The sequence below is a fragment of the Lynx canadensis genome, chromosome E3 (genome assembly GCF_007474595.2).
Source record: "Lynx canadensis isolate LIC74 chromosome E3, mLynCan4.pri.v2, whole genome shotgun sequence".
Lineage (NCBI taxonomy): Eukaryota > Metazoa > Chordata > Mammalia > Carnivora > Felidae > Lynx > Lynx canadensis.
Window position 1 is genome coordinate 22655429 of NC_044318.1, and position 27995 is coordinate 22683423.

At 58.5% G+C, this 27995-nt stretch overlaps 2 protein-coding genes and 1 long non-coding RNA gene across 4 annotated transcripts; 2 read left to right on the forward strand and 1 right to left on the reverse strand.

Annotated features, from left to right (window-relative positions):
* The first annotated feature begins 308 nt into the window (after positions 1-308).
* RABEP2 (rabaptin, RAB GTPase binding effector protein 2) lies at positions 309-12271 on the forward strand. 2 transcript variants are annotated; one of them, XM_030300038.1, is made up of 13 exons: positions 313-432; positions 895-1104; positions 4401-4549; positions 6527-6637; positions 6726-7073; positions 7320-7415; positions 7507-7605; positions 8878-9033; positions 10331-10508; positions 10655-10666; positions 10757-10812; positions 11075-11191; positions 11623-12271. In XM_030300038.1, the coding sequence occupies exons 1-13, from the start codon at positions 372-374 to the stop codon at positions 11722-11724; spliced, it is 1695 nt and encodes a 564-aa protein (XP_030155898.1). In that variant the 5' UTR covers positions 313-371; the 3' UTR covers positions 11725-12271. The 2 variants fall into 2 exon arrangements, with proteins under 2 accessions (XP_030155900.1, XP_030155898.1); XM_030300040.1 differs by lacking the exon at positions 11623-12271 and having other exon boundaries at positions 309-432; positions 10770-10812; positions 11075-11109.
* On the forward strand, positions 9355-9964 carry LOC115503720. The gene is made up of 2 exons (XR_003965500.1): positions 9355-9658; positions 9893-9964. It is a non-coding gene; the product is annotated as an uncharacterized LOC115503720 (long non-coding RNA).
* On the reverse strand, positions 12228-27783 carry ATP2A1 (ATPase sarcoplasmic/endoplasmic reticulum Ca2+ transporting 1). The gene is made up of 23 exons (XM_030300037.1): positions 27469-27783; positions 27112-27129; positions 26626-26708; positions 25111-25215; positions 24274-24412; positions 22263-22343; positions 21317-21402; positions 20864-21161; positions 20505-20671; positions 18732-18820; positions 18361-18463; positions 18029-18160; positions 16343-16465; positions 15996-16214; positions 14957-15292; positions 14532-14752; positions 14221-14423; positions 13989-14074; positions 13763-13896; positions 13524-13641; positions 13226-13343; positions 12946-12990; positions 12228-12533 (listed from the first exon to the last, which is right to left on the reverse strand). Exons 1-22 carry the CDS (start codon positions 27584-27586, stop codon positions 12986-12988), a joined length of 2982 nt encoding a protein of 993 aa, XP_030155897.1. The 5' UTR covers positions 27587-27783; the 3' UTR covers positions 12228-12533; positions 12946-12985.
* Between the last annotated feature and the right edge of the window lie 212 nt (positions 27784-27995).

Here is a 27995-nt window from a genome sequence, read left to right on the forward strand (position 1 = left end):
GCTTCGCCTTCTTTAGGCTGAGGCCGGCGGGCGTCTCCGAGGAGGTGTAACTTGAGCAGAGTTTCCAAGGTCACGCGGAAAAGCCAGAAGACCTTTGATGAAAGAACTTCGGGGTTTGAAGGACAAGCGCCCTTCTCGAACATCGCTGCCCAGGAAAGAAGGCGGGGAGGGGCGGGGCCTGGGGCCGCGGCCGGGCTCCGGCTCGGAAATCTTCGGCCCAGGCTCGGCAATCAACCTCCAGCTGCGGTCTGGGCCTGGAGCCCGGGGCCGATCCGGAAACAGCCGAGCGGATCCGGAAACAGCCGAGGGGACCCGGAAGGGGTGAGCGCCGTCACCAGGGAGTGCTGGAACCCGCCGTTTGCGCGGAGGCGATGGCGGCAGCTGCGCCGGCGGTCGCGGGCGAGGATGGCCGGCGACGGCAGCAGGGGGCCGGTACGTGAGGGCGCGTCCGTGCACGCGAGGGGCGACGGAATCGGAGGCGGGGCCGAGCTCGGAGCCGGGGGACGGGGGTGGTGAGGGGAGCCTGGAGAAAGGGGCGGGGCCACGCCGCCGGGAGAGAGGGGGCGGGGTCTGCGGCCACCGGAGGAGGGGGCGTGGTCTGGCGGGGCAGTGGCAGGTGAAAGGTGGGGCTCGGGGAGGGGAGGGGCGGGGCCATTGGAAGGGAGGGGTCTAGCCTGGAAAAAGAGGGGTGGTGGGCGGGGCTCCAAGCAGCACGTGGCACGACGAGGCGAGAAGGAGGCGGAGGAAGAGGCGGGGTCGGGAGCGGGGCGGGGCCAGGAGAAGGTGCGAGGATCGCGGCTGCGGTACTAGGTGGCAGGACTTGCAGATTTCGTAGTCTGGGGTATGGGGAACGTGGGAGTGATGGGAAAAGAAGTTGACCCCTGCCCTCCACAGCGCCGGACACCCATTCCCAGGAGGGCGCGAAGGTTGAGGCCGAGTCAGAGGAGCTTGGCCGGCTTCGGGCGGAGCTGGCAGGCGCCCTGGCGGAAATGGAGACCATGAAGGCTGTGGCGGAGGTGAGCGAGAGCACGAAGGCGGAGGCTGTGGCTGCAGTGCAGCGGCAGTGCCAAGAGGAGGTGGCTTCTCTGCAGGCCATCCTGAAAGGTGAGGCAGGGACTCTTCCCAGACTCCCTGGCGGCCCCCTAAGAGGGAAATGCATGACAAGAAAGGGGTAGATAAGCTGTGGGGTAGGTTAGCACGGCTGCCGAGCACAGGACAGGCCTAAGGGCCCAGAGGAAGGGGTGCCCCTTTCTGATTTGGATAGAGGTCCTGCCTGTGCTAGAAGCAGTTCTGTGACTTCACTAAGCTTAGCTCCGAGCCTCTACCTGTACCCTTGCCTGGTGTCATTTCTTGTCCCTCACCGATGACTGATCAACCCTGAAGATGAGCAACTTTTCAGTTCCTGGAACCGGCCTCATGTAACCCCTGGGCTTCAGACTCCTCTCTGGGCCCAGTCTCTGTGGGTCTAACCCTCCGGTTTCCTTCCTTCCTCAAGCACCGCTACATTTGCACTGTCTCACACATGTTCAGACTTCCCTCCCTCCCTCCCATTCTCTGTACTTGAGATGCACCAGCTCACCGGGCCCCAGATCTTCCAGCCTCTGTTCTTTTTTTTTTTAATTTTTGTTTAACATTTATTTATTTTTGAGAGAGTGAGACAGAGCACGAGTGGGGGAGGGGCAGAGAGAGGGGGGCACACAGAATCCAAAGCAGGCTCCAGGCTCTGAGCTGTCAGCACAGAGCGGCACAAGGCTCGAACTCACGGACCGCGAGATCATGACCCGAGCGGGAGTTGGATGCTTACCCGGCTGAGCCACCCAGGTGCACCCCTGCCAGCCTCTGTTCTTATTTCCCCCTTCTCCTCTAGTCGGAGTCCAGAGTCTCTGAAATAGCCTCCAGCCCTGTCCCACCCCTCTGCTTCTGTGGCCCCTGCTGGAGTGAAGGCTCTTGACAGCTCCCCTGGATGGTGCCCCGGCCTTCTCACAGGTCTGACTCTATAGTCTGGCCTTGACATTGGCTTCCAGAGTAAACTTCCTAAAATTCCCATCTCACCGAGTCATTTCCTTTTCTAACAACCACTGCTGGCTCCAGACTTCTCTGGGGCCGTATTCCCTGCATTTCAGGTGTCCACATAGCACCTGTGTGCCATGGCTGTCTCATACAACCTACTCTGTCATCTACTTAATATTCGTTCTTTAGATAGACCGTTTTGTAAAAACCTGCATACATTTATTTAAGTTTGCTTATATTTTTTTGAGAGAGAGAGGGAGCCAGAGCAGGGGAAGGACAGAGAGAAAGAGAGGGAGAGAGAGGATCGCAAGCAGGCTCTACACTGACAGCAACGGGTCGTGAATTCACGAAACATGAGATCATAACCTGAGCCGAAATCAGGAGTCAGATGCTTAACTGATTGAGCCACCCAGGCGCCATGCGTACGTTTATTTTAAAAGAAACTTCCATGATACCTGGATGGGTGCCTGGGTGGCTCAGTTGGTTAAGCGTCCGACTTGAGCTCAGGTCATGATCTCGTGCATGGTTCGTGAGTTTGAGCCCCATGTCAGGCTCTCTGCTGACAGCTCAGAGCCTGGAGCCTGCTTCAGATTCTGTGTCTCCCTTTCTCTCTCTGCCCCTCCCCAACTCATGCTCGCTCTCTCTCTCTCTCTCTCTCTCTCTCTCCCAAATATAAATAAACATTAAAAACAATAAAAAATAAAAAATAAAACTTCCTGTCTGTATAAGAGAAACCAAGTGTGTCCTAAATATGATAATACAGGTTTCCCCCACTATGTAAAAGTAGAACATTGCAATGAAAATTTTCTAAGCCAAAATAGCATGTAAAGTGAAGAAACAATTACCATTAATTGACGTGGAAAATTGTTCGAGTGGTCCCAGACCCAAAAAATAGCCCCTCTTAGGCTTTTCTGATACTGTAGGAGACGTTTGGCTGACGAATGCACAAAATAAATGGAGATAAAAGCACGGATGACCATAGACGCAGTTCGAAGCTTTGATGCTCCCAGAGGCTGAGTGTAGTGCCCTGGGAGCTTGCTGGGGCCACTCTTGCTGTTCCGGATACGTGCTGCCTCCGTCACGGATCCCTGTAAAACAAACACTACACGCTGTTTTCACTTTTTGTCTGTTTTATTTGTTTATTTATTTTTTGTAAAAGTGAAAATCTTTGATTTCTCCTGGTAAAAGCAGGTAGTAATGTAGGATTATTGTAAAAACAAAGTGGTATAATGGGAACTTTTGAAAAGTGGGGCACACCTGTAGTTGTCACGGTCGCGATCATCATCCTAGTTAACGTTTATTGAGCACTTACTGTGGGCCAGGCTCTGAGTTAAGTACTTTTTTTTTTTTTTTTAAGTTTATTTTTTTTGTCGGAGAGGGGCAGAGAGAGAGAATCCCAAGCAGGCTCCGTGCTGTCAGCACAGAGCCCGACGCAGGGCCCGAACTCACGAACTGTGAGATCATGGCCTGAGCCGAAGTCGGACGCTTAACTGACAGAGCCACCCAGGCGCCCCTCACGTAAAAGGTTTTTAAAAAGCCCTTTTAAAAAACGCTTAAAAAAAAAAAATTAAAAAGTGGCCCCGTTCCACCCACCATCACCTCTACCTCCCACTGACCTGTAGGATAAATCCAAACCCCTTGGTAGGGCGTGCACGGTCTCAAGAGCCATCCCCTGCCACCCTGTCCCCGCTTTCCAGCACGTCTCTGCGGGGGCCTTCACCCCAGCTCTTGCGACATGCCCACCGTGCCCCCCGATACACCATCTACTTTCCCACCTCTGAGCCTCTGCTTGCACCTGTGCTGTGCTAATGTGTCCTTCTTTCCGCCACCTGCTGGTGTCCTCTCGTGGCCAGGCAGGCGGAGTGAAGAGCTCCGTGCTCTAGGATCCACAAACCCCGGAGTGGGCCTCTTGGGGATGTTCTCCCGCTGCTTTGTCACTATTTCCGCAGCTTCCTTCCCCGTCCGAACGTGGGCTTCTGGCGTCCGGGTTTGTGATCGATTCGTTTCTCTAGTTCCAGAGCCCCACGCGGAGTCTGGTCCAGAGCAAGAACGTACTACTGTCGTTGGAGGTTGATCGTTATTGGTACATATTAACAGGAGTAGATATCGTGTCTTCAGCATTTGTTATGCACCGGGAGGAGGGCTGAACACCTTCCAGGTGTCATTTCATTTGATAACCCAGCGGGGTATTCGTAGTGTCCCCATTTTGCGGCAGAGGACCCCGGCGCAGAGGCTCATGACCCGGGGCCGTCTGTCCACAGAGCCCACAGTCTCCATCGCTCCAGTGAATTGCCTCGCAGAGAGCGGCGGTGATAGAGCACCCCCTCCTCACCCCCAGGGAGGGCCAGCGCACTGACCCTCCCTCTCCGCTGCCCTTCCTGCCCCTCCAGACTCCATCAGCAGCTATGAAGCCCAGATCACTTCTCTGAAGCAGCAGCAGCAGCAGGACTGTGAGGAGAAGGAGCGGGAGCTGGGGCGCCTGAAGCAGCTGCTGTCCCGGGCTCACCCTCTGGACTCCTTGGAGAAGCAGATGGAAAAGGTTGGGGTGACCTCCCCCGGCCCCAGGATATGGAAAGATGTTGAGGCAGTCAAGGTGACCACGGGGCACAGGGATTGTCGGGCAGATCGTTGGGAGCAGGGCACCCAGTCATAATTCTGGGTGTGGCATGTACTGGCTCCATACTTGGTAAGGTCCTGGCCCTGCCACTTTCAGGAGGGCTGGCCAGGTTTGTTTACTTCCAAAACGAAGGAGATCGTGTAGGCGGAAGGGAGCTGACACTTCAGGACAGCTTTCATACACAGGGCACTGTGATAACTGCGGGCCAGACCCCGTCTTTCCCCTGGAAGAGCGGTCCGTTAGACCCATTTCACAGATGAGTAAGGTGGGGTTTGAAGGAGTTCAGTGGGTCTCCCCAGGTTGTGCGCATAAAAAAAGCAGAGTGGGAATTTCAAAACCTAGGCAGTCTGGTTCTAAAATGTTTGTCTAGGCGGTCTGGTTTTTGTTCTTAATCTCTATGGCGCATCGCCCCCCCCCCCCCATTACTACTGGTGTCATTAACAGGGGGTGGGAGCTGATTTGCTGATCTTTCAAAGCAAATTCACATCGTTCCCTCATTTCATGCACGAGGAAACTGAGGCTCGGGAAGTGTAGTAACCGGCCTGGGTAGAAAGACAAAGATCAAAATAGGAGTCCGAGAAAGGAGGCTTGTGACGCACGGCTTGCGGGCAGAGGCTGCTGCTCGTGCTCGAGTGTTGCCGGGGAGCAGTTACACAGGGCGGTGAGGGAGGGGGCTCTGCAGGGTGGAGGCCTGGTGCGGCGAGCAGAAGCACAGGGGGCCTAGAGACATGGCAGTTCAGCCCCGGCCCGCCTCCTGCGTCCTGCCGTCATCCACCCAACGCATGGCATCCGCACAGCGTATACTCCCGGGCCTCAGATGGGACCGAAGTGTTTTGTTTGGGCCACGCGGGCCTCCCCTGCCTGTTGCAACTGTTCCCGCAAGGGATTTGGAGGGTTAAGCTGAGCTTGCTTGAGACAGGATTTTGAGTGATTCAAGAGGTAGAAATGGCATGGATTGGAAGAGGATGGGTAACCGGCAGATTTCGGTCTTGGACAGCTGGGTAGGTGACCTAACGCCCAGAGGAGGAGAAACGTTGTCGTGAGTGGTTCAGATTTGGCTGTACTTGGATAGAGGAGGCTGTGTGACATTCAGGGATGGCCAGAGACCATTGCATTGGCTGTGCAGGTTCAGCAGGATCCCAAACCTGAAAGCAGACCAAAAAGAAATTGCTAGCAATGCGGGGGTGATGGGACTAAAGGACGTACTAGTTAGGATGAAATTTGAAAACCCAAACCAACAGTGGCTTAAATAAGATAGAAATTTATTTTCCTTACGGTCCACAGGTAGACATTCCAGGACTGATGCCAGGTCAACAAGTCACTAGGAACCCAGGTTCCTTTTAGGTTACTGTCTTGCCGTAGGTAGCTTATTGCCTCATGGCCCAAGATGACTGCTGGAGTGCCAGCCATTATGTCCACATTCTAACCGTCGAGGAGGAGGGGGAGGAGTAAAGAAAAGCCCACCCTCTCCCTTTAAGGAGTTGCCCTGGAAGTTTGCGTTTACATCTCCTTTGCTGGAACTTGGTCGAGTGGCCATGCTTAGTTACAGGGAAGGTGAGAAATGTGGATGGTGTTGTAGGATTTAGGGCACGCGCCCAACTATAAATGCAAGCTTCTGTGATAAAAGAAACAACTGGAAATGGATGTCAGGGAAGGAAAGAATGAGCGAGTGGGTACCAGGAAGATAGTCGCGACTTTGGCTTCTTTACCTGCCGTGTGACCTGGGCAAGTCGCACAAGCTCCCGGAGCCTCTGTGTTTTTATCTTTAAAATGGGGAGGCCTGGCGCCCTCTTGGGAGGGTTAGAAGGGCTGACGTGCTTGGAGAGAAGGCTCAGAACAGACCCTAGGGGTCCAGTAGTCGGGAGGGGGACGGCTGCTGCCCAACCTCCCTTCCTCCAGGCCCACGAGGACTCGGAGAAGCTTCGGGAGATCGTGCTGCCCATGGAGCAGGAGATTGAGGAGCTGAAGGCGAAACTGCTCAGGGCAGAGGAGCTCATTCAAGAGATCCAGGTGAGGGGGCGGCCGGGGGGGTTGCTGCGGGAAGAGGGGGCGCCGCAGGACCCCGGCCCCCCAGCCTCTTCCCTGCCCCTTCCCCTAGAGACGGCCCCGGCCTCCCCCTTCCTTACACGGCTCCACGGAGTTGCTGCCCCTGTCCCGGGACCCATCGCCCCCGCTGGAGCCTCTCGAGGAGCTGAGCGGAGACGGGGGTGCGGCGGCCGAAGCCTTCGCCCACAACTGTGACGATAGCGCTTCCATCTCTTCCTTCTCCCTCGGTGGCGGGGCCGGCAGCACGTCCCTGCCCCGCAGCCGCCAGGGCCTGAGCCCCGAGCAGGAAGAGACCGCCTCTCTGGTGTCCACGGGCACCCTGGTCCCCGAGGGCATCTACCTGCCCCCTCCTGGTTACCAGCTCGTCCCGGACAACCAGTGGGAGCAGCTGCAAATGGAGGTGAGTGGAGGGGGCGGAGCGGCCTGCCCACGCGCTCGCATCCACCTCCCCCTTCCCCGGATGCTCCCCGGGCACCCCCTGTGTCCACCCCTGGAGCTCGAACTGGGGCTCAGGCAACAGAGGCAGGGTGACCGGTTGAGAGATGCCCCCCTCCCACCCCGAGATGTAGAAGGCAGGCCCGAGGGGCATGGTGAGGAGGGCAGGCCTCCGCTCGGAGGCTGAGACCGAGGCCGGCATCCGTGGCAGGGCCGGCAGCTGCAGAAGGACCTGGAGAGCATCAGCCGAGAGCGGGACGAGCTGCAGGAGGGCCTGAGACGGAGCAACGAGGACTGCGCCAAGCAGGTGGGTCCCGCTCCGCCGCAGCCCCAGCAGGGCCCCCGGCGGCGGCCTGCCTCCTGGCCCCGACCTCACCCTCACCTCCTTCCACCCACAGATGCAAGTGCTCCTGGCCCAGGTCCAGAACTCAGAGCAGCTGCTGCGGACCCTGCAGGGGACCGTGAGCCAGGCCCAGGAGCGGGTTCAGCTGCAGATGGTGAGGGCTGGGGGCCGGGCACGAGGGAGAGGAGTGTGACGGGGATTGGCCGAGAGGGGCACGTGGAAAGGTCAAGACACCTGTCCTGCCCCGCCCCCCGGCGGCTCAGGCTGTGCCCTGGAGTTGGTGTCGGTCGGGCGCGCGAAGGGTTTCCAGGGCACCGGGCGCTGCGGTCAGAGCAAGGGTTCTGCGTTCGCACGGGGCCCCCCACGCACCAGCTCGGCGATCCTGAGCTGACCCCACAAGCTTGGAGCCTCTGCCTCGGCTCCTTGAAATCGAGATGGTGGGACCTGGCGTGCACAGTCGTGCGGCTTAAAAGCAAGGCTTGCAGAACCGGATACTCCCCGAGTCCAGCCGGGAAACGTACGTGATTCTCCGGGCCAGGTGTAGACAGGAAGGCGCGCTGTGGCCGAGCCGAGAGGACCGCAAAGGGCGCCGCTGCCCCTCGGCTCTGTGACCGGAGCCACGTGGGAATGCGGGCTCGATGCTGCCAGGTTTTCTGATTTGTCCAGAGAAGCCAGAAGCCTGGGTATTTGCGTGCTGTCTCCTGACTTTTAAAGTTGACAACTAATTTAAAAAAAATTTTTTTAACGTTTGTTTTTGAGAGAGAGAGCGCATGCGCGTGCATGCGCAAGTGGGGGAAGGGCAGAGATACAGGGAGACACAGAATCCGAAGCAGGCTCCAGGCTCCAAGCTGTCAGCACAGAGCTTGACAGGGGGCTCGAACCCATGAGCCGCAAGATCATGACCCGAGCTGAAGTCAGACACTTAGCCGAGTGAGCCACCCAGATGCCCCTAAAGTTGGCACTTAATTGAAGCTAAAAACAACCAAAAAAAAGTACGGACCAAATAAAACACTCGAGGTGGCCCGCCACTTGTGACCTCCAAGCCACCGAGGCAGGTGTATAAAGGGGATGCCTGGGTGGCTCGGTCGGTTGAGCATCTGACTCTTGATTTCGGCTCTGGCCATGATCTCACGGTTTGTGAGTTCGAGCCCCACATCGGGCTCTGTGCTGATGGCGCGGAGTCTGCTTGGGATTCTGTCTGCCTGTCTCTCTGTCTCTCTCTGCCCCTTCCCATTCACGCTCTCTCAAAATAAAAAATTAAAAGAAGAGTGTATAAGAAGCTTGGGGGTCAAAGGCACTTAATAAAGGGTGCTTCTTCCTTTCTCAGCGGCGGAGGGTGTCAGGAGGAGGGGTCAGGGTTTGGCCTCACGGGGCTCTGGCGACACCCTGTCCCCCTCATCCCCTCCTACTGACTATGCATCCCCAGGCAGAGCTGGCCACATCACACAAGTGCCTGAGCCACGAGGTAAAGCGGTTGACTGAGGAAAACCAAGGACTCCGGGCCGAGCAGCCGCTGTCTTCAGCCCCCCGGGGCCTGGAGCAGGATGAGGGTCACGAGGAGTCACTGCCCAGCTTGGTGCCGGTAAGGGGAGTGTGGGTGCTGACAGCCCGGGGCCACCCTGCTGGCCCTTATCCTCCACGCATAGCAGAGCATTGGCCTGGGACCATCCCCCCTTCCCAGCCTCGGTGTAAAGAGAAGATGAGTTTGCAGAGCGCTTGACGTGAAGGAGGCAGTGATTTGACTGTTGTTGTTGTTTTTTTTTTTTTAATTTTTTAATGTTTATTTTTGAGAGAGAGAGAGAGACAGAGCGAGAGTGGGGGAGAGCAGAGAGAGAGGGAGACACAGAACCTGAAGCAGGCTCCAGGCTCTGAGCTGTCAGCACAGAGCCCGATGTGGGGCTCGAACTCACGAACCGTGAGATCACGACCTGAGCTGAATTGGACGCTTAACCGGCTGAGCCACCCAGGCGCCCCTGGTTTGTTATTTTGAAGTGAGAGCCACAAAACTGAATTCATCGTCATCTTGGTTTATTACCAAGCTGTGTTCGTTGACCTGTGCGTGGCTCTGTGGACCGAGTTCATTAGGAACCTGAAGGTCACCCGGAACCCTTGCCCACCCTGAGAGCTACGGCCTCTGTCTCCTTCCGTGCGCCCCCGTAAACCCCTGGGTTCTGTTTCTGCCGTCCTGACCTTTGATTGAACTAAGGGTAATCTTGGGGCGCCTGGGTGGCGCAGTCGGTTAAGCGTCCGACTTCAGCCAGGTCACGATCTCGCGGTCCGTGAGTTCGAGCCCCGCGTCAGGCTCTGGGCTGATGGCTCAGAGCCTGGAGCCTGTTTCCGATTCTGTGTCTCCCTCTCTCTCTGCCCCTCCCCCGTTCATGCTCTGTCTCTCTCTGTCCCAAAAATAAATAAACGTTAAAAAAAAAAAAATTTGAACTAAGGGTAATCCTACAACTGGGTGTCCCCATGGGACTGTGGGGGACTCTCAGTGTCTCTGAGGTCCTGGTGGATCCCCTGTCGTTCTCTTGCTCTCTTTTGGTATCATTTTTGTTGTTCTACGTGCGCATCTGTCCAAATAGCGCAGTGCTAACTTTTGTTTTCTGCGCATTACAAAATGGTGTCCGCTCTAGGCGATTTTCGGGAACTTTCTGCCCTCAGCGCCGCGCCGGTGGGTCCCTCCAGCCCTGGCGGTGTGGCCGCTGTAACGTGTTCACTGCCGGCTCTGTCCGTCCACTCTCCTTGGGAGCGGCCACGGGGGTCCTTTCCCCTTTTCAGTTCCCTCCCTCCGTTCCTTTGTCCCCTTCCCCGCCCCGTCCCCGTCGGGCTGCTGGCCCCTGTGGCCTCCGGCCCGCCGGGCAGGTGACCGGCCTCCCTTGCAGGAGCTGCAGCAGCTGGTGCACCACACGAGGCAGGAGGCGCGGGCCCAGCAGCAGGCCCGGGAGCACGAGGCTGAGCGCCTCCGGATTGAGATCGTGACGCTCCGGGAGGCGCTGGAGGAGGAGACTGCGGCCAGGGCCAGCCTGGAGGGGCAGCTGAGGGTGCAGCGGGAGGAGACAGGTGAGGGCGGAGGAGGGGAGCCGCCCCGGCCTCGCCCCCCCGGGGAGGCTGACCTCCCCACAGGGGAGCACCCGGGCACCAGTTGGGGAGACAGAGGAGACCGCGTAAGAACAAGCCTTGACCTCTCTTTTTTCCTTTCCACGCAGAGGTGATGGAGGGTGAGTATGGGCTGGAGCCTGGCCGGGCGGGGGGGAGGGCAGGGCAGGGAGGGTGCGGGTCTGACGTCCGGCCCCTGCCTGACTTCCCAGCCTCCCTGTGCAGCCTGAGGACGGAGATGGAGCGGATCCAGCAGGAACAGAGCAAGGTGAGGCTGGACTCCGGAGCCAGACTCCATGACGGCGGGAGGGGCGGCAGCGCGGAGACCCCCACCGGCCTCTCCCGCCCTTTCTGTCGCCTTTAGGCCGGGTGGCAGGAAGGCCCCGAGGTAGCCACCGGGCTCCGGCCTCACAGAAGAGGTCAGGGTCGGGGACGGTGTGGAAGGGGCACCCCTGTCCAGACATCTTGTTTCCTTGGCCGCACGCCGTCCCATCTGGTGCCAGCCCCAGCTCTGCGTCCTGTCCCCCCAGGCCCAGCTCACGGACCTCCTCTCAGAACAGAGGGCCAAGGTGCTGCGGCTGCAGGCTGAGCTGGAGACCAGTGAACAGGTGCAGAGGGATTTTGTACGACTGTCCCAGGCCCTGCAGGTACAGTGTGTCCCCTTCCCATCAGGCTGGCATGATCCAGGTGGCTTGTTCTAGATCCTGCGAGGACAGCCTTCCAATTAGGGGAGTTCCCTTCCTCTTCCCGAGGCCGGCGTCCTCCTCTCCTCTGAGTTATTGCTCAAAAGAAATTGAAGGCCGTGCGCGTCTGTCTTTGGACACGTGGAGTCCTTGGCCCAGAGCCTGGCATGCCGCGTGTGGCGTATTATGTCAGCCCCACCTGCCCGGCCCGCGCTGCATCAGGCCACTCTGTCAGGACCCATTTCTTCCCTTGGACCCACTTTCACTGTGGGTTGGGAAGATGGGGCGCCTGGGTATACTGGTCCCGGGCCCTCGTCCCTTGGAGGGCTGGCAGGTGGGGCGGGGGCTACGTTTCCCCGCCAAGCACCCTTCTCCTGCCTCGCCGGACCCCACAGGTGCGCCTAGAACGGATCCGCCAGGCCGAGAGTCTGGAGCAAGTGCGCAGCATCGTGGATGAGGCGCCCCTCAGGGACATCAGGGACATCAAGGACACCTGAGGGGCTAGCACCCACCCACCCCGGGGGAGACTGCCTTTCCCCACTCCTGAGCCAAGAGGCCTGGGCTTTGGGGGTCTCGGGATAGTGTCTTCATCCTCTCCAAGCCTAGGGTTGAGGTGCCGGGGCCGCCGCTTCCCTGTGTCTCTAGCGCCTCCTCCCAGGGGTGGCTGGCCTCCTGCCCCCAAGGATGACACCTGGGTGGGAGTCCCAGCCCCCTCCGGGAACCAAAGGTGCAGGCTTAGCCCCGCGGCCTCCTGGCCGCCATGCCGCCTCCTGGGTCCTGGTCCTCCTGCCGCTGTCTCCTGAGCCAGAGTAATAGCCACATCGCTTCCCCGACGCACAGCCGAGCTGTGAGCGGCAGCTGGGGGCCTCTGGCGCGTGGCCGCGGGTCCCTCCACCCGTGCACCCCGGGACGGGCAGCTGCTCTCTGGACCGCATGACACTAAGATGCTTGTCCCCAGGGGCCCAACCCAGGCCCCAAGATGTGCACAGAGGCAAGGCCAGACTTTTCTGTCATTTATTTTCAATAAATAAGCAGCTCAGCTCAGTCCGTCGCCTTGTCCCTGCAAGCCCCGTGGGGTCGGGGAGGGGAGGTTTTCCAAGAGCAGGAGGGAGGGAAGGTGGGGTGTTGAGGGGGTTGGAAAAGTGAAAGGGACCATGGTGTTTATAAACAGAAAAACGTTGGGGGTGGGGGGACGGGGAGGGCACGTGGGAGTCTGTGCCACAGCTCTGCCTGAAGATGCGTCACTATCAGGGCGGGGAAGAAGGGGCAAAAAGGACTGATTACTTCCTTCTTTCATCTTCTGGATCTGGAAGGAGAAAGGGAAGGATGAGGCAGGGGGTGGGAGAGGAGGGGAAAAGTCCCTCCCGGGCTCTGTGGCCCCCGGCCCCTGGCACACTCACCTGGAGGGTCTCCCCAGCCCCCTGGACTCACCTGTGTCCCAGAGCCCCCTCCTCCCCAGCACTGTAGCCCGGGCAGACAGCTCAGCGCGCAGCGCAGCGCAGCGCAGCCCAGCACGCACCGTGCTGCCCGAGGCGGGGCGCCGCCGACCTCACGGTGAGGGCAGCAGCCCGCCCGGCCCCGGAAGCGTGGCAGCGGCAGTGGCAGCAGGGGCTCCAGGTGGAGCAGCGAGCGCAAGTGACCTCAGGCGCCACCGAGGGGGAGAGGGGGACGCGCGGGGGGCACAGCAGCTAGGGGCGAGGGCGAGAGGGGGGCGATACCTGTGACACGGTTCAAAGAGATGGAGGAGGGGGAAACGGGTTATCCTATGGCCAGAGAGGACAGAGAGACGGTTACGGAGGGCGGGGGCGGGCGCGGGGGGCCAAGAGGGCTAAGGGGGCTGCGGGTGCCTGCACAGGTGCAGGGGAGTGGGGGCCCGGGGAAGGGGCCAGAGCACCCAGCCGAGAAGGGGGGGGGGGGCAGGCGCCTTTGCAGCGCAGAGGGAGGGGCCGTGTGGGGGCCAGGGGCGAACAGGGTGCCGAGGCGGGGGGCGTGGCTTACCCTCTAGGTAGTTCCGAGCAATGAACTTGAGGAGCTCATCGAGCAGGATGACTGGAAATGAGATCTTGAGGACCATGAGCCACTGGGTGCAGTCCAGGGCCCGGAGCTTGAAGATCATCTGGAGGGGGCGGGGGAGGGGCAGGCGGGGGTGGTGAGGACCGGCGCTGCCCTCGGGAGGGAGGGGACAGCCCAGAGCCCCGGGAGGAACCACCCGGGCCTGACGCCCTCCTCCGTCAGTGCCCCAGCCTACGAAGGCTCCCTGAGGGGCAGAGCAAGGTCCCTGGCGGAGGAGACTCACCGGCAGAGGGTCGACATAGAGGATGAGGAAGTGCAGGGACATGGACAGGCAGATGGAGCCCAGCAGCCAGATGTTCACCCAGGGCGGCATCCGCAGAAGGGACTGGTTCTCAGACAGGCTGTGAGGCGGAGGCCGGGTGGAGGCAGAGGGGGGCAGAAGAAAGCAGTGGTGAGCAGAGAGAGGACAGGGAGGACACGGTGGCCTGTGGGAGGCGGCAGGGGTGGGCGGGCAGGCCCCACCTGTTGAGAGCGTTGCACATTTCAATGGTAACCAGCACGGATAAGGCCATGGTCATGGGCTGGGGGGCCTCAAAGACCTCGCAGTCCAGGCCTTCAAAGTCGGGGTTTTCCTCGTTGCACTGCATGAAGTGAGTCTGCAGGGGGAGGATTGAGGAGCTGGGATCCCACAGAAGCCTCCACGCCACCCTCTTGCTCCTCACCCTCCTCCCGCCTCTGTCCTCCCTACCAGCTGGCTGTAAGTGACGTGAGGCCCGTCATCTGCATACAGGAACCACCAGGCAGCCGCTCCCACAGTGGCCGCACCCACGTAGCCTGTGATAGAGACGGGAGAGGGGAGGCGTCAGGAGGGCTCCTGGCCATGAACAGCTGGTTGAGGAAGAGGGCCCCTCAGGTTGGCTGCATCGGGGAGCAGGTGTCCCGGAGGGTTGGGAAGGATTGTGGGGTCCCGTCCTGCTCACCCCCGATTGCCATGTAGCGGAAGAAGAGCCAGCCACTGATGAGGGGCTCCTTGGGGCTCCGGGGAGGCCGGTCCATGATGTCCAGGTCTGGTGGGTTGAAGCCCAGGGCTGTGGCCGGGAGCCCGTCAGTCACCAAGTTCACCCACAGCAGCTGCACAGGGATCAGGGCCTCAGGCAGTCCTAAGGCGGCGGTCAGGAAGATGCTGCCAGAAGGAGGGGGGTCACACGTCCATCCTGCCTCCGGACCTGGGGTCGCCCCCCACCCCCACCCGGCCCTGGGTTCCTCCGCAGTGCCCTCCCTGGCCGCTCACCAGACCACCTCGCCCACGTTGGAGGAGATGAGGTAGCGGATGAACTGCTTCATGTTGTTGTAGATGGCGCGGCCCTCCTCCACCGCAGCCACGATGGTGGAGAAGTTGTCGTCGGCCAGCACCATCTCGGAAGCGGTCTTGGCCACGGCGGTGCCGGATCCCATGGCGATGCCGATCTCGGCCTTCTTCAGGGCAGGGGCATCGTTGACACCATCACCTGTCTGAGGGGAGAACGCGAAGGTGGGACGTGAAGCCTGGCACACACCCCTCCTCCGGGGTAGACCCTCCCCTGTGCATCTGGCCAGGGCCCCCGCTTAGTCCCCCGGGGCCCCCGGCTCTCGAGACCATCATCTCAGGGGACTCTGTGCAGACTGCTCGTCGCCCATGCACGTGGGCCCCGCCGCGCAGCCCTGCCGTGCCCTCACCATGGCCGTGATCTCATCGTAGGACTGCAGATACTCCACGATCTTCGACTTATGGGAAGGCTCCACACGGGCGAAGCAGCAGGCGCGACGGCAGGCCTCCCGCTGTTCCGCCAGGGGCAGGTCGTCAAACTCCCGGCCGGTGTAGGCTCGGTCGGCCACCTCCTCGTTCTCCCCAAAGATGCCGATTCGTCGGCAGATGGCAATGGCTGTGCCCTTGTTGTCCCCGGTGATCATGATGACTCGGATTCCGGCATCCCGGCACAGCTGAATAGAGCCCGTGACCTCCTTGCGGGGTGGGTCCAGCATGCCCACCACGCCGACAAATGTCAGGTCCGTCTGGGGAGACAGCAGAGAGCGACGGGGTTGGGGAAGGACTCGGAAAATGAGCCGGGGAGGAAGCTCAGGGGGAAATGGGGAGAAAGCTGACCCTGGGCCCGGTGTGTAAATCCCAGGGGGGCCTCAGAAGCCCAGGGGCAAGAGATCCTCCCTGTTCACACGTGTGCCTGCAGGCCTGACGCCGCCAAGCCCGTCGTCGCTGGCAGACCGCGTGCATTTCAGGGCAAGAACTCGAGCTGAGAGGACAGTGGCTTCTGCCCTCAGGAGGGCCACTCACTCAGTCTACAGCTTTGAGCAAATCCACGCTACCTGCCGGGCCAAGGGGTCCCGTCTGGAAAACGAAGGGAGTGGACTTTGGTGCTATTGAGAGAGCCAGTCCACTGCAAGATAAGGCGCTTGCGCCAGAATTCAGGTCTATGCCCTGCTTCTCGAATCAGGAATACCTCACTCTGGAGACACATCGGCAGAACCGAGAATGCCCGGTGACCGAGTGGCTCTCTGTTCTGGCTGCAAGCGCCACGCCTCACTTCACACGGATCCATGATCACAAGCAAAGTAGTACTGGACTAGGGGATTCCTAAGGTTCTTTCAGATTCTAGGTCCTGTCCTGTGATTCTAGGGCCCGTGCGAAGTAGGAAAGGACCGGGGCGGTGCAGGGGTGAGGCGGATGACTCTGGGGTGACGGGAGGCTTCGTCTGCTCACCTCGTACTCCATGAACCTGGCAGAGTCATCCAGGATCATCTCCTCTCGCTTCGGGGGGGTGTCCCGGGTGGCCAGGGCCAGGCAGCGCAGGGTATCCCGGCCGGTGCCCCACTCCTTGATCACGGACAGGATCTTGTCCTTCACCGGCCCTGTAATCGGCACGCGGGTGGTGCCAACTCGCACGTAGTTACAGCGGTCGATGACCCCCTCAGGGGCACCCTAGGAGACCAGAATGGCTCTCAGAGACTACTGTCTTTCTTCCAGGGCACAGTGACAGGGGGCAGGGATAGGAGAGGGCCTCGGGATTCGGAAGAAGAGGAGGACCGAGGCACATTCTGATTTCTGACCTTGACAAACATCTTGTTGCCCACGGCAGCCCGGGATTTGGCCGGGGAGCAATAGACAGACATGGACTTCCGGTCTCGGGAGAACTCCAGGGTAAATTCCTTCTTCATTAGCTGGCGGATCACCTGGGAGAGAGGAGACAGACAGGAAGAGGCCAGACGTGAGGCTGGTGGAATCAGAACGATGATGTTGTGCCTGAAGGGCAGAGTCCCAGACCCCTTAAAACACAGTCAAAAAGGATCCGGAGGTCAGAGCAGCTCCCAGGCTGTCTCAGACTGAAGCTCAGTCTGGTACCTACGGCACAAATGGAGAGAATTCCAAGGTTGCTGGGGCCACCTTCTTACGGCATCCAGTTTAAAGCCCAGCAGAAACAGGAGGGCACAATATGGCACTATCTGGTAGAACTTTCCGTGATGACGGGAATGTTCTGTAATCTGACCCGTCCAACATGGCACAGTTGAGCACGGTTATTGGGCATGGAAAACGTGGCTAGTGCAGGGGAAGAACTGGGTTTTTACTTTTATTTAATCTTAACTAATTCAAATGGAAATGACTACACGTGGGCTCCTAGAGACGTGTCATCGGACGACGCAGACCCAGTAGCCTGGCACGCTGTAATAAGCACTCCACGAAATCAGTGAGAGCCTTTTTTCACCAGATGCATCATAGACACTTCAGAGTAAACCAGGAATGACAGTAACAATAAATAAGAGAGAAGCTGATGCTTATATTAAAGCAGCAATGAGCATTTTACATATACAAAAAACAGAAAAAAAGAATGAGTGAGGGGCGCCTGGGTGGCTCGGTCGGTTAAATGTCCGACTTTGGCTCAGGTTCGATGTCACCGGTCGTGAGTTTGAGCCCCTGCGTCAGGCTCTCTGCTGTCAGTGCAGAGCGCACTTCAGATGCTCTGTCCCCTCTCTCTCTGCCCCTCCCCTGCTTGCGCACACATGCAAAAATAAATAAACATTTTAAAAAAATTTCTTTCAAGGGGTGCCTGGGTGGCTCTTTCAGTTGGGCGTCCGACTTCGGCTCAGGTCATGATCTCACAGTCCGTGGGTTCGAGCCCTGCGTCGGGCTCTGGGCTGATAGCTCGGAGCCTGGAGCCTGCTTTGGATTCTATGTCTCCCTCTCTCTCTGCCCCTCCCCTGCTCATGCTCTCTGTCTCTCTCTCTCTGTGTCTCTCAAAAATAAACGTTTAAAAAAAATAAAAAAAAATATTTCTCTCAAAAATAATTTTTCTCTCTCAAAAATAAACATTTAAAAAAAAAGGAATGAGCGATGCTGAAAACATAATATAGAAGAGGAACTTGATATACACATTAAGTAAATATTAATCCATAGAATGGAGTTTGTTCATCTGGACAAGGGGAAGCACCGCGATGGAGGGCTGGTGCTTTGTGTGCCCAGCTCCGTCCCTTACACCTAGGGACACGCAGGAGGAAGTGCCATCCAGGGGCGCTGCAGTTGGCGGTGGAAAGTCCAGGGGCAGGAGGTTCCACCCAGAGCCAGCCTGGCCAAGGAAAGCTGTGGAGAGGCCGTCTGCTTGTGCTGACTGGGGTCCCGGCATGGGGCACAAGGCCCTGCCGGGCCGGACCGGGGGCCTCTGTGTCCTGAGGTTCCCTGGGTCCTGGCCTGTGCAAGCCGGGGTGAAGGAGGACCCCACGGGAGGCAGCGCGCAGACTCACTGAGTTGCAGGCGTTGGCCCGCTCCACTTTTGAGAGGCTCCTCACGTCTGTGCTGAACACATTCATCTTCTCCACCAGGGTGGTGAGCGCCGTCTCTGTTGCCTCACCCACCTTCTCGTAAACACCTTTGGCCTGAGAGGACAGAGGAGGAAGAGCAAGTAGGTGCCCTGCGCTCCCGGCCCCTCGCTCCCACCTCTCGCGCCCGCCGTCCCCCTTCCACCCAGGCCAGGACAGGACTCGGGACAAGGCAGGCCCTTCCCCTGCGGCCTGCTGAGGAGGCCTGAGTCAGTGGGAAGGGGGTGGAGGGGCTGCCTCTGGCGTGGAGAGGTTACCTCGTTGAAGTCCAAGGAGGAGTCATTGCAGAGGGCACAAATGGTGGCCAACTCCACCAGCCCATCATACTGCCCTGAGCGGACTGGCTTATCATTCTTCAAGCTGGCAGCGGGGCAGGGAGGAAGGAAGGAAAAGAGACAGGGAGAGAAGAACAGGGACTGAGATGCAGAGAGAACGTGGGGAAAGCGGCGAGGGACAGTCAGGGACACGGCGACTGACATGGAGGTCAGGTGGGAGAGAGAACAAGGTTGGGGCAGAAGAGGAGACGAGAAGAAGGACAAGACTCGAGGCAGGGCCCCAGGGAGAGAAGTGGAGGGTGTGTGTCTGGGGGGTGGCGAGAAGCTAAGGGGAGAGCTTTGGGGGAACTTACACCTCTCCTTCTGGAGCGTAAGTGGAACCAGTGATGGAGAACTCGTTCAGGACACAGATGTTTCCGTCCACCTTGTCGATAATAAACATCTACAGGGAGAAGGGCAGGCGCACAGAGGTCTGTCACCGTCCCCGAAGGCCAGTGGCCTGTCCCATGCTCACAGACTAATGGGAGACTCCTGGCTGCTTGCCTCCCCTCTCCTGGTACTCCCTTGCCACCATTCTCCGGGTTCAGCGTTAGTGGCCCCAAAATAAGTCATTGGTTTCTGCAGGCCACCACTGGAGGCTCCTTCAGATCAGTTAATAAAAAGCGACCTGCACGTAAAAGGTGCTTGTGGCCAGATCTTCCAGTTTTGCAGGAAGAGCCAGAAAGTCAGGTTATTTTCCTGTGCCATCTCCAGACTTTCAAATGAGGGCAATCAATTCATTTTTAGGGAACAGGACAGGAGCCCAGTTGCAGAAGCCTGCGGTCTGGCTTTGAAGCCTGGGCTCTGGAAGGTCCCAGAGAGGAGCAAGCCTGCTCTGAGCTATAGCCAGCGGGGAAAGGATGGGGCTAAAGACGAGTTCCGAGATAAAGCGGTTCTGTGGTCAAGTTTGCAAAACTCTGGGTTAAAGAAAGCGGAATCCACCCTCTTGACGGTCAGCGTTCTCCAAGGCTTTCAAGTGCCAGCAAGCATGTGGGTGTCCCCAAAGGAGCTAAGGGTACAGCTGTCCTCGCCTGACCACACGGCCCTCGATTCTCAGAACAATTTATTCTTCCTGGATATGCCAGCCCCCGGAACTCTCCTTAGAGCTGGGGTTCTCTGCCTGGGGTCCATGAATGAGACCCCCGACCCCAACCCTCTGCCAAGAGGTCTGTGAACTCTGATGGCAAAACAAAAAACAAAAAACAAAAAACCTCTCTTATTTTCTGACATTGAGCATTTCCTTCCAATTATGAATGCAGGCAATGGACCACATCAGTATTAGCAACAGCCGTGCCTTTGCCACCAGTGTGATCACAGATACTTTCCTATCACGCTGCATTGCTGCAGAACCCTCACAATAGCATCTCTGCTCATCGCGGCTTCCTGCTACTTAATGCGTTAGTTCCAAAGCCTGTGTGTGACCAAATCACAAATTTGTTTTTAAAATGTTTTGGTAACTGTATTGCAATCACCGGTTTCCCTGTAACCCGATGCATTTTTTTAAACAGAATCCTATGTATTTTCTTTTCTACATTTCAACTGTTGTCCATACTGCCAAAGAGTCTGAGGTACAGAAAAAAGTAAGAGCCCGGGGAGCCTGGGTGGCTCAATCGATAAAGCGTCAGATTCTTTGTTTCGGCTCAGGTCATGATCTCGTGGTTCGTGAACACTGACAGTGCAGAGCCTGCTTGGGATTCTCTTTCTTTCCCTCTCTCTATCCCCCACCACCGCCCCTCCCCTGCTCATGCTCTCTCTCTCTCTCTCTTTCTCAAAAGTAAATAAAGAAAAAAGAAAGAAAGGAAAAGAAAGAAGAGAAAAGAGAAAGAAAAGATTAAGAGCCCTGGTTTAGGAAATGCTGTTCAAGATTCGTGTGGCCACGGAGGACCATTCTAGCAGGTGGGGTGAGCAGAGGGGTCTCTCTCAGCCTTTTTCGCAGCTGGCCGATCACACTCTACCTGCCCTCTGAGCATTTGTTTTCCCGGCCAGAATGAGAAGCTGCCAGTGAGGAAGGGGTAACCCCATCTTTGAAGGGCTCATTTCATCCCAAAGGCAGTCTTCGGAGAGAGAGCTGCCCCCCCTTCCCTGACCTTGCAGACAGACATCTGGTTGGTGGTGAGGGTGCCCGTCTTGTCGGAACAGATGACGGAGGTGCAGCCCAGAGTCTCCACGGAGGGCAGGCTCCTCACGATGGCATTTTTCTTTGCCATCCGCCGGGTGCCCAAGGCCAGGCAGGTGGTGATGACCGCAGGAAGGCCTGTGGGGAGGAAGAGGAAGGAGTGAGGACTCAGTGACAGGGGAGAGAGGGAGACCTTGTGTGGTAGGCTGAATAATAGCTCCCAAGGCAATCAGGTCCCGATCCCTGGAACCTGTAAACGTTACCCTACTTGGAAAAGGGATCTTTGCAGATTAGATTAGCAGATGGGAGGAGAGAGAGAGCTTGCCATACCTTCTGGGATTGCGGCCACAGCCAGGGCCACGGCAATCTTAAAGTAGTAGATGGCACCCCGCAACCAGGAGCCGCCGTGGACGGGATCGTTGAAATGGCCGATGTTGATGAGCCAGACGGCCACACAGATGAGGGAGATGACCTTGGAGAGCTGCTCCCCAAACTCATCCAGCTTCTGCTGCAGAGGGGTTTTGTCCTGTTCCGTGGCAGCCATCTGGTCACGGATCTTCCCAATCTCGGTGCTCACACCAGTAGTGGCCACGATGCCTAAGGCCTTGCCAGCTGCGATGTTGGTACCCTGAGAGGGTGAATGAGAGGCGAGGAATCAGGCGAGAGGAGACCCTCACGCTGCATCCTCCGAACTGCGGGCCTCATCTCTTCTCATGCCGCCATGTCCCTCCCACAGCGGGGCCTCTGGCTTGAGCACACGACAGCTGGCCCTGCATGGCTCACCGAGAAAAGCATGTTCTTCTTATCCTGGTTGACAGCTCGGGGGTCAGGAACAGGGTCTGTGTGCTTGATGACAGATACGGACTCGCCTGTGGAGAAGGAGCCAAGGGGTTTTCAGATGACATCATGTCCTTCTCCCATCCTTCCCGCCCCTAACTCCCGCCCTGCTTGGCAGGACAGGGCCTGGTAAGGACCGAGCAGCAGTTCTGGGGGAAGTCTGAACTCTGGAAAAAGCGATGGGAAATCCATCGCACTTAGAGTAAAAGTTGACCTGAGTCCCAGCTTAACCACTTACAAGCTGCATAAACTGGGATCTCTTAACCTCTGTTCCTCTGTAAAATGGAGGCAACATATATATAGACTTCGGAACAGGGTCTTGGCGAACGTCGAACGAGCTGACGTATGTGAAGGTGCACAGTCAACGACAGAGCACGTTCTTGGGAAGGAGACGTCCCTACCGTGCCTCCCTCACCCCACTGGGCAGGGGCTCAGGGAGCTGCCCTGGGCCGGCCCATCCTTGCCTCTTTGGCCCACAGGGAAAGCTCACTGGCTCTTCACCCTCCCTCTCCCAGTGGAGAAACAGAAGCAGCTGTGGTTTTAACCATCCAGACCCTCCGTCATGTCCTAGAATCTATGGTTCCTCACTTGGGGGCTTTTGAGGGAACGGGAGAGTTCTCTGGGTGTCTGAATGCCCATGAGGAAGGACGGGGTCAATGACCATCTGGAGAGTGGACCATCAGCATAAACATCCTGCCCTCTCCCATGACCCCTTGTTTCAGGCTTGCGACAGTGAACAAAGCTGAGCCACTCTGAGTGGGTTGTGTTGCTGGGTGTTCTCTGTCATCCACCCGGAATTTCCTCCCTGTGTGTCCCCTCAGCTCCCCGCCTCATCAAATCCTCCCCCCCCCCCGCCCCTGCATGAAGCATCCTCCCACCCAGGCCCCCGGACCCGTCAGGATGGACTGGTCAACCCGGAGGGTGGTGGATTTGATGGACAGGATCCGGATATCTGCAGGCACTTTGTCACCCACTGTGGGAAGAGCAGACAAGAGTGAAGTCAGTTGAGGAAGGAGTTTTCTTCCTTCCCAAGAAAAGCCCAATCTTCGTCTGATTACCTTACCTCGTCCTTCGGGTCGCCAGGGCTGGGTGCCCACCCTGGGCTTGTGTCAGGCCCTTGGTGTGGGTTGCTGAAGCCCTAGCAAGCACCCCCCCTCAACATTCATTCCAATTGCCCCCTTGTCGCTTTTCTCCCCCTGGGGCTGTGAGCCCTGAGTGGGCCCTGGGCACTGCCTGGCACATAGCACGTGCTGGATAACGTGCACCGAGTGGCCAAAAGGAAAATTAGGAATGGTCCAGTTGTGTAACGGGACAGCAAAACAGAGAGGGAAACAAGAGGGAGAAAAGTGAGGAGAGAAGGGCAAGAAAAGAACTGAAGAAAACGGTAAATTTGAGGGATGCGCATCCGGGGGAGAGAATGCCATGGAATCATGGGACAGGGGAACAACAAGAAACGGGAGAAAACATGGAAATTGAGAAAATCAGTGTCAAGCAGGACAAAAGCTGGAACAAGGGGGAAGGGGGAGAAGGGAAGAAGCAGGAAGAGAGGGAGGAGCCGCAGGGGCAGAGGGCGCAGGTCCAGCAGGGCCTGGCGGAGGCCACACGACCGCACGTACGTTAGAAACCCGCCAGGCCCTGGTCTGAGCACCTGAGGGAAGGCAGGAAGCCTCGGTGAGTGAGCTGGGGAGATGATGGGAGAGCAGGGGAGGTCTGCAGGAAACAAGGAATAGGGGGTGGGCTGGGGAAAGCCGAGCAAGCGTGGGGGCAGGCCACGGGAGATCCACGGGGGTGGGTCAGTACGGGAAACCACCTCGTGGGTGGGCTGACAAGGCGGGTAACGCCCCCCTGGACTTCAGGGCCTCTGGGGAGGCTAATCACCCCCCAGAGGCTCTGCTAATCCCGCCTGGTCCCACAGATGGTACTGGGGACAGGGTTCGCGGGGCCGTTTCCCTTTCCCTGTTTCTAGGGTCCCTCCTCCTATGCCGGAGGAAGCTGACGGAGGAGGGAGGAGGTGGCCACGGAGTTGGGCGGGACACCCTGTCACCCAAGCCCCAGCGATATTTATAGACGTCCATGGCGCTGACTCCAAACTGTCACCGTGGCAGGGTGGCCCTGTAATGGCGCAGCGGGGTCTTCAGCCCGCCCTCCCTCCCTCTCCCCAGGTTGCCCATGATGGCAACTTGGGAGTCTTGTGGAAGGAAGGAGGCCTAGATCCATCCCCCTATGCCAGGGCCCTAGAGATGTGGGAAGGCCTGTGCGGGGCCAATATAAAAACCGCTGAAGGGGGCAGAATCCCAGTAATCTTAGCCACCCGGCCCCCACCCCTCCCTGGTCAGGCATTAAGTGTCCCTCACCGGAGAGGCGGGGCCCCTCCTTGAGCTCCCTCCTCCCAGGTCCCGTGCTCCCTGCTGGGCCCTGAGTTTCCCTTACATGGTTGGGGGCTTGAGCCTTCGGCCCCCCTCCTCCCTTCTACCCTCACTCCTTCCCCTTCAAGAGGCCTCAAGGGCACTGAGAGGTCAAGATTTAAAGCTGACCAAGCTTGGGGGTGGGTGGAAGGAGCGGGAAGCCAGGCTTCGGGAGGGGGGTGGAGACGGGGCCATTGGCAGGGACTAGGTTCCACCTGTTGCTTGCAAGTGCTGGGTGAGAGGAGGGGGAGCAAGGGGTCCGCCTGGAGTGTCAGGGACAGGACTGGCTGTTCCTGCTGAGACTCTGACGGGGAGGGGTGCTGTGGCCACAGTGCCCTGGGGTGACCTCCTGAGGAGTCTGGGAAGGAGAGGCAAAGGTTCCACCATCCTGGCTACCTCCCGGACACCAGAATCAGGGGCCCCCACCCTCAACATACACATCCTCCCTGTCTTGAACTCAAGGCCTCCCTTCCTGGACCACTCACTCCCATCACTCACCAGCCACCTCCACAATGTCCCCGGGGACAATGTCCCGAGCCTTGATCCTCTGTACTGTCTTGCGGTCAGCCCGGTAGACTTTCCCCATCTCGGGTTCATATTCCTTCAGAGCCTCAATGGCATTCTCTGCATTACGCTCCTGGAGGGACAGGGTGGAGGAGAGGAGGGTCATCAGAGGGAGGAAGGTTGTAGAAGGGGAGGGGACTGGCCGGGGAGGATTAGGGGCAGGGGCCAGAGTCCTCGGAGAAACAGGGACAGGACAGAGGAAGAGCAGGTTATGCAGCCCTGACTTCTGGCATAGGGAAGTAAGACACACCTACCACGTGAAGGTAGGTGTGTGTGTCGAGGAAACTGTCACTTATGGCTGAAAACAGGTAAGGATGTTCAGAGGAGAGAAGAAAAGAGAATCAAAGAAAATCTGAAAGCAAGGGGCAGGAAAGGTAGAGGGTGGTAAGGTAAGAAGGAAAATCAAACTACATTTATTGAGCTGCTACTATATGCCAGGCACGGGGCTGGCTACTTCACACTCATCCTGGTACATTTCACCACAACTCTGAGGGACAGGATTGTTAACCCCACTTTATGGATGAGGAAACTGAGGCTGAGAGAGGTGAAGGAACTTGCCTGGGTTATCCAGCCAGCAAGTGACAGTGGGAACACCAGTCTCCCCACCCCACCCCCCCTCTTTCCCACACTCCATCCCCTTTCCAAACCTGGCATTAGGAACAGAGAACAAGGCAAGCCCAGAGGAAGTGACGGAGGAGGAGGAGACTGGGAGGGAGGATGGCTTCATGTTTAGTGTCAGGATGTAAGGACTGAGGCGGGGTCACTGCTAACCTGCCAAACCCCCACGATGGCATTGGCAATGAGGATCAAGAGGATGACAAAGGGTTCAACAAAGGCAGTGATGGTTTCTTCACCTTCCTCGAACCAGGCCAGCACCTGGGAGCAGGGGAAGGGAGAATAACAGGTGATATACCCCCCCGAACACATAAAGAAAGGCAGTGAGGCTGCGAAAGTGTGCAGGAGGCAACAGGGCTGGGCATCACGCGGGCACCGCAGCCCCGCATGTCTGAGGTCCTACGCGCTCCAACGTGCAGACTCACAGGGGCACAGCCACTGCTGTTATGCAGCGGGAATGTGCAGGTGTAGACGTGTACAGCTCGGGGTTTAACTGGGAATGCTTTCGGATTTCCCTGGCCGAGCTGTTGGCCTGGAAACAAAGCTCGCAGGACACCCAGGCCAGCGACCCCCCACAACCACATCCATCCAATGGGAGACAAAACTCCACAGGGAAAACCCTGTGGTCCTCGCAGACGCTGCCCCCCCCGCCCCCCCCCCCCCCCGCCAGCCCTCCCCAACAGCCCAAGGCAGGGAAGCTCCAATTTCATGAGGGAGCAGGAGGGGGGATAGTGTTACGGGGCCTCCTGTACACACCCCACCCCAGCTGTTGCCACTGCCGGGCAACAGCTACAGGCAAATGTCAAGGAGCAAATCTGAGAAGGGAGAAGGGAGGCCCTGCCAGCTAGTACTCAGGGGGGCCTCCAGGGCCTCCATGACGGAGAGCAGGGGACGGGGAGACATCTTGGCCCCCAGTCTTGTCTTCCAGCAGGACTAAGATGTTAAGGAAGAAACTCTAAAAGATGGGCTGCTGGAGTGCTCGGTGTCGAGGGGGGCTCCTGGGCCAGACAGGTGTTGGTCCTGCCGCTAGGAGGGGCCCGGCGAGGGCGAGTAAGGTCAGGCCAGCGGGGTGAAGGGGGGAGGGGGGGCCCCAGGAGTCCCAGTCTGGACAGCGGCCGGCAGCGAAGCCCGGAGACAGATAAGGGGTCCGGCTGGGCCTTCTGGCACATCTGGGGGCACCCTCACACCAGCAGCTCTTTCCCGCCTCTGGGAGGGAGTCTTTGCCCTGACCAATCGGCGCCGAGAGGGCGGGGCAGGGGGGCCAGGAGGCTCGGGGATTGGTGGAGCGGCTGTGCGCCCCGGGGCATGCCGGGAGCGGCGGTGGCCTGAGCGCAGCCGTGTCTGAGCCCTGAGCCGGGGAGCCCAGCGTTTGGGGGGGGTAACCCGAGCCCTCGAAGCCCTTGAAGCTGCGGGGGTGGCTTAGCTTCAGTGTTTTGGCCGAGAACACCCTTAAAGCTTAAAATAAAACCTGCCTGTGGGGTGTGGGGAGGACCGAGGCGTATGCGCATCAGCACGCCCCCCCCCATTCCCTCCTCGGCTCTGGTTTGGGGAACAGGATGCCGAGGGCTTGGACCAGAGGGGCCGGAGCCCCCCACTCCGCCCGCAGCCCCGTGGATGCTCCAGATCCCCGACCCACACCCCGGCCGGCCCCAGATGCCCTCCCACACTTACGAAGGAAATGCAGGCGGCCAGGAGAAGGATCCGCACCAGGAGGTCTTCAAACTGCTCTATCACCAACTCCCACAGGGACTTCCCTGGGAGAAGAGGCAGGGGAGGGGGCCCCCACGGTTAAGGTCTGGTGGATGAATGGCTGGGACTCCAGGTGCAGGCTGGGATCCAGGGGCTGAGAGTGGCCTGATTTCCACAGCCTAAGCAGGAAGGTTCTGGGGGTGATGGGCAAGCCGCTTGGTACTGAGAGAAGGACTGAGGGAGCTCGCCAGGAGTCCAGAAACAGGCTCCCCAAAGTTGTGGTTAGTTGTTCAAGGGCTGGAGGCCTCACAGAGAAAGTACCTGGAAACTCCTGCCCCCAGCCAGCCTTTATTTAGCCTTTGGGGAGGGTATTTGCCCCAGGAGTCAGTCGGGAGAAGGTGAGGAGAAGGGAGTGAGGGGTGTGGGGAGGAGTGTCATTAAGAGAGTCCAGAGATTCCAGTAACTTACCTTCCTCAGCAGGGAGCTCTACCCAGGGAAAAGAAGAAAAAGACACATTCATTTGGGGCTCAGTCTAATGCCCCCCCCCCAGGATTCTGTGGCTAAGGTAAGAGAATCAGGTCACCAAAAGGGCATCTGAGGTTCACCAAGGTCATCCCAGAAAACCTCCCAAAACTCTGAGCCTCAGGGACCCTGTTTTGTCAGTATCCTCTTAACCCCTGCAGTCACCGGACCATGGCCAACCTCCTCCCTGAGGTACTCGGGAGGGAGAGACTCCAGTGTGTCTAAGAGTGTGAGTGCGTGTCTATGTCTGTGTTGTGGGGGAGCAAGAGGGCGTTACCAGCCTTTCATCTAAGAGACACTTACCATTGGGGCCGTATTTCTCTAGGTGCCGCTTCACTTGGTCCGGCGTCAGGCCTGTAGTCTCGCTCACCCCAAAATAGGCCAGACATTCTTCTGTGGTCTTGGAGTGTGCAGCCTCCATTGTGCTCCCTTCCTGGGGGCCAGGGGGCGGTGTGCTCCTTCTGGGGAGTTCTCACGCGTTGGGGGTCTTCCTCAGTGCGTCCAACTGCCTGTTTGTCTGGGTTTCTTGTTTTTTCTCTCCTGCCCCCCCCCCAGGATTTTCTTCCCTCCACGAAGCTCTGACCCCCGTCCCACTTGCAGCAGCCGGCCACCCCCCCAGCCCCCAGCTGGTCCTTATGAGGGAGTAGGGGGGGCCAGGCTCCCCCCGCCCAGATCAGGGATTGGCTGGCTAAGACTCCGGCAGGAGGGGTCAGAAGAGAGATATTTCTGCTGACAGAGGGGGAACAGTGGGGCTGCAGCCTGAGATGTCACTCATGAGGGAAGCTAAGGTGGCCCCAGCCCCAGGGAAGGGGGGGCAGGGAAAGACTTCA

Coding starts and splice junctions, on each gene's coding strand:
- ATP2A1 (XM_030300037.1), bottom strand. CDS start 27,586: ATGGAGGCTGCACACTCCAAGACCACAGAAGAATGTCTGGCCTATTTT. Junction 21,162..21,316: donor AGAAGAACATGCTTTTCTCG/GTGAGCCATGCA, acceptor TCACCCTCTCAG/GGTACCAACATCGCAGCTGG. Junction 14,424..14,531: donor AACGTGGGCGAGGTGGTCTG/GTGAGCGGCCAG, acceptor TCCTTCTGGCAG/CATCTTCCTGACCGCCGCCT.
- RABEP2 (XM_030300038.1), top strand. CDS start 372: ATGGCGGCAGCTGCGCCGGCGGTCGCGGGCGAGGATGGCCGGCGACGG. Junction 7,416..7,506: donor ACGAGGACTGCGCCAAGCAG/GTGGGTCCCGCT, acceptor TTCCACCCACAG/ATGCAAGTGCTCCTGGCCCA. Junction 11,192..11,622: donor GACTGTCCCAGGCCCTGCAG/GTACAGTGTGTC, acceptor CGGACCCCACAG/GTGCGCCTAGAACGGATCCG.